The sequence below is a fragment of the Fibroporia radiculosa genome, assembly GCF_000313525.1.
Source record: "Fibroporia radiculosa TFFH 294 genomic supercontigs, scaffold9308, whole genome shotgun sequence".
NCBI lineage: Eukaryota > Fungi > Basidiomycota > Agaricomycetes > Polyporales > Fibroporiaceae > Fibroporia > Fibroporia radiculosa.
In genome coordinates, this window is record NW_012132947.1 from 1 (window position 1) to 2,784 (window position 2,784).

A 2,784-nucleotide genomic window follows, 5' to 3' on the forward strand; every position below is an offset into this window, starting at 1 on the left:
TTTACTCAGAAGCTATCAGATAGTGAGTATAGTCTAGGTTAGGGTTAGGTGTTGGGTCTAGGGTAGAGTCACTGCGGGTCATCGCGTGACAAAGTCCTACAGAAAATTTCATAACAAAATAGACCTTAAAACTTCAAACTGTTTAACAACAACAGCAAGTCAATACAAAGACAAAGACAAAAACATTGAACTTCAGTATATATAGAATGAGTGAAATTTTCATGGCTAGCACAAATCATAATAAAAAACCAGTAGAAGAAGAATGACATTGAGATCCAAACAAAAACTCTGCATAAATGCTTTGGCATTTTCTAGAGTTTATTCTATTCAGTGTTTGTAAGCCTAAAGCTTGTTGATATACAAATCAGAATAAGATACTTACCTTGATATCAAATGATCCAATTGAAGTGCTTGCTTCTAGATCATTGGGACTGTCAATAGAAACATCCTGGTTTGTCATGTTATAAATCAAATTTAGAGCATTTGATGAGGAAAAAAAAATACCTGCTGTGCAACCTGATGTGTCACTTCATGTTTTGTATCAGGGCTTCCAGCTGTATCATCCAGTACATGAAGTGGGATTGAGTTGATCATGTAACTTGTGCTATTGCCCTTGTTACTACCATAAGAGATGAAACTACGAGCATTGAGACTGTTGTAAAAATTATTAGGACCTGATTCTTCTTTACAGGAATCTCAGATAAAGCTTACGAAGTCAGCAGTGCATTTATATACACTAGAGATTATTCAGTGAATCCATATACCTCCTATAATATATAATAACTCACACTTTCCCAGCATAAAGTTGAAAAATAGCACATATAATGCAGCAGGTGCTGTGAGGTACTGACAACAAGTCATAAATCAGCAGGTATATAACATTTAATGATGACTTACTGCAATAAGGTTGGCAATAACAAATACACTATAGTATACAATCTCAGCAATTATCTGATATAAAATCACAATCATTACGTTGTTAGAATTCCAGTCGTCACAGTAAGAGCAATCAGCTTGTCAATCATAGTGTCTGAGCTATAGATTGAAATCATGAGCAAGCCTATCTGCCAGTAATAAGTTACTTGAATAGGCTCACCGGTGAAAACCAGTACGGTTCTTATGCAAGTAAAATGCAAGACTTGCTGAGATGAGAACATCAGTGACCACCGCCACTGCAAGGCCACTACTGCCAGTTGTCTGATAATTTGTAAAAACACGTATCACGTCCTGGAAAAACATGATTGCATACCTTTAGCTTAGCTTCTGCCTCCAGGAGATTTGGAATGTAGAGCCTGTGTTAAATTAGTAGGTGAAAAATAGTAGTATCAGAAATAATCACCCTCTAATTGGAAACACCAAATTCATAGCTAGTGCGGTGTTAATGCTGGCACGCACATAAATCGTATAGCTACATACTTAGATGGCCCACAGTGAAGGCTTCCTATAGTAAAACTTAGTATAGAAGCAATAATAAAGCAAGTGATACTCACACATAAACCAGCCAACATCCGGTTTTGACTTACTGGAAATAAAATATTTTTAATTCCATTGCGCAACACTTCAAGCATCAGCCTTACATTTCCACACACGATACACCAGGAAACTGTACAAAACAATTATAATCAACATGTTTATCTACAAGTATAACTACTCACCTTTCCACTAGAAATGCAATGACAGCCTGATAGATTGATAAACATTAGAATCAGGCAGAAAGTAATCACAGACATACATTGACAATAATCTCTGACTGAAGAATAGAATTTGGTTAAAATCCCAAATTGAGTTCATATATAGATAGAAACATACCCCGATACTCCTATAAGTGCACAGAGGTCAGTTTTAGCTTGGCGTAAAAATAGAATACTAACCAGACTGATTCTAGTAGAGCAATTGGATTAAGATAGTTGTCAATTAAATACCAGTAGAACACATGTATGATAAGAGCCTGGTGAAGGGTATCAAGAACCCTACAATCAAAGAATTAGTATCAAGAATCTCCTTTACTACAAGGTTCATGTTCATGCATACAGTAGTGTCAAAACCTATGATAGATACACAATCAGCGGCATTTCTCAAAAAAATTATATACATACCAACACCTTGATAATCCAATGATCTTTAGTCACAGACCGGAAATAGTGGAATGTCTGTACACATGTCACACCATACAAACTGAAAATATAGATCGAGTCAACCTCGAAGGCTCAGTCGGACGAAATACAACTTACATGCCGGATACGATAGTACCAAGATATCCAACACCAATGGTCGACCCCGCTGTGATACCGAATTCATGAAAAATATCGGACATGGCGGAAAACAAGTGGCGTCGGGTGGACTGGCAACCAGGTAATATGGCCTCGCAAAGAGGGAGATCTGGGCGAGTACTCAACAACGAGCTGCCCGTTATATGAGAAAACAAACTGTCTGACATTCTCTGTCGAGCAAAACATCAGTTCAACCTAGTCCGAAGCATTGGAGAAAGCCGTGGCACATGCCGCATGACTCCATCAGATTGAAGCAACGGACGAACTAATCACGTCAACAACATGATTTAGTCTTGTATCACGTTGACACAGAGACGCACACATACTGGCTGGTCATAATATTGATCCATTCGGAGTACTTCAATCTCTGGTATGGGGTAGTCCACGGGCAACTATAGGACAAGATCAATCCCAAGAGGGAGGTGCCACGGACGAAAAACAGCTGGGTCCGTTGATCAGTGGCTAATGAAGAGAAAAAACGGGATGGCGTCGAAAAGCTTACGACTTCCGCGCC

General features: G+C 38.6%; 1 protein-coding gene across 1 annotated transcript; it reads right to left on the minus strand.

The window, feature by feature from the left end:
* Nucleotides 1–311: 311 nt before the first annotated feature.
* FIBRA_09106 (uncharacterized protein) lies at nt 312–2,314 on the minus strand (the record flags this gene model as incomplete). The annotated part of the gene is made up of 20 exons (XM_012321436.1): nt 312–323; nt 383–448; nt 505–652; nt 712–736; nt 789–846; nt 898–925; nt 976–1,035; nt 1,097–1,197; nt 1,250–1,292; nt 1,340–1,367; nt 1,417–1,441; nt 1,491–1,522; nt 1,578–1,603; nt 1,656–1,681; nt 1,733–1,750; nt 1,810–1,819; nt 1,872–1,970; nt 2,032–2,045; nt 2,097–2,175; nt 2,232–2,314. 20 exons carry the CDS (start codon nt 2,312–2,314, stop codon nt 312–314), a joined length of 981 nt encoding a protein of 326 aa, XP_012176826.1.
* Nucleotides 2,315–2,784: the final 470 nt, after the last annotated feature.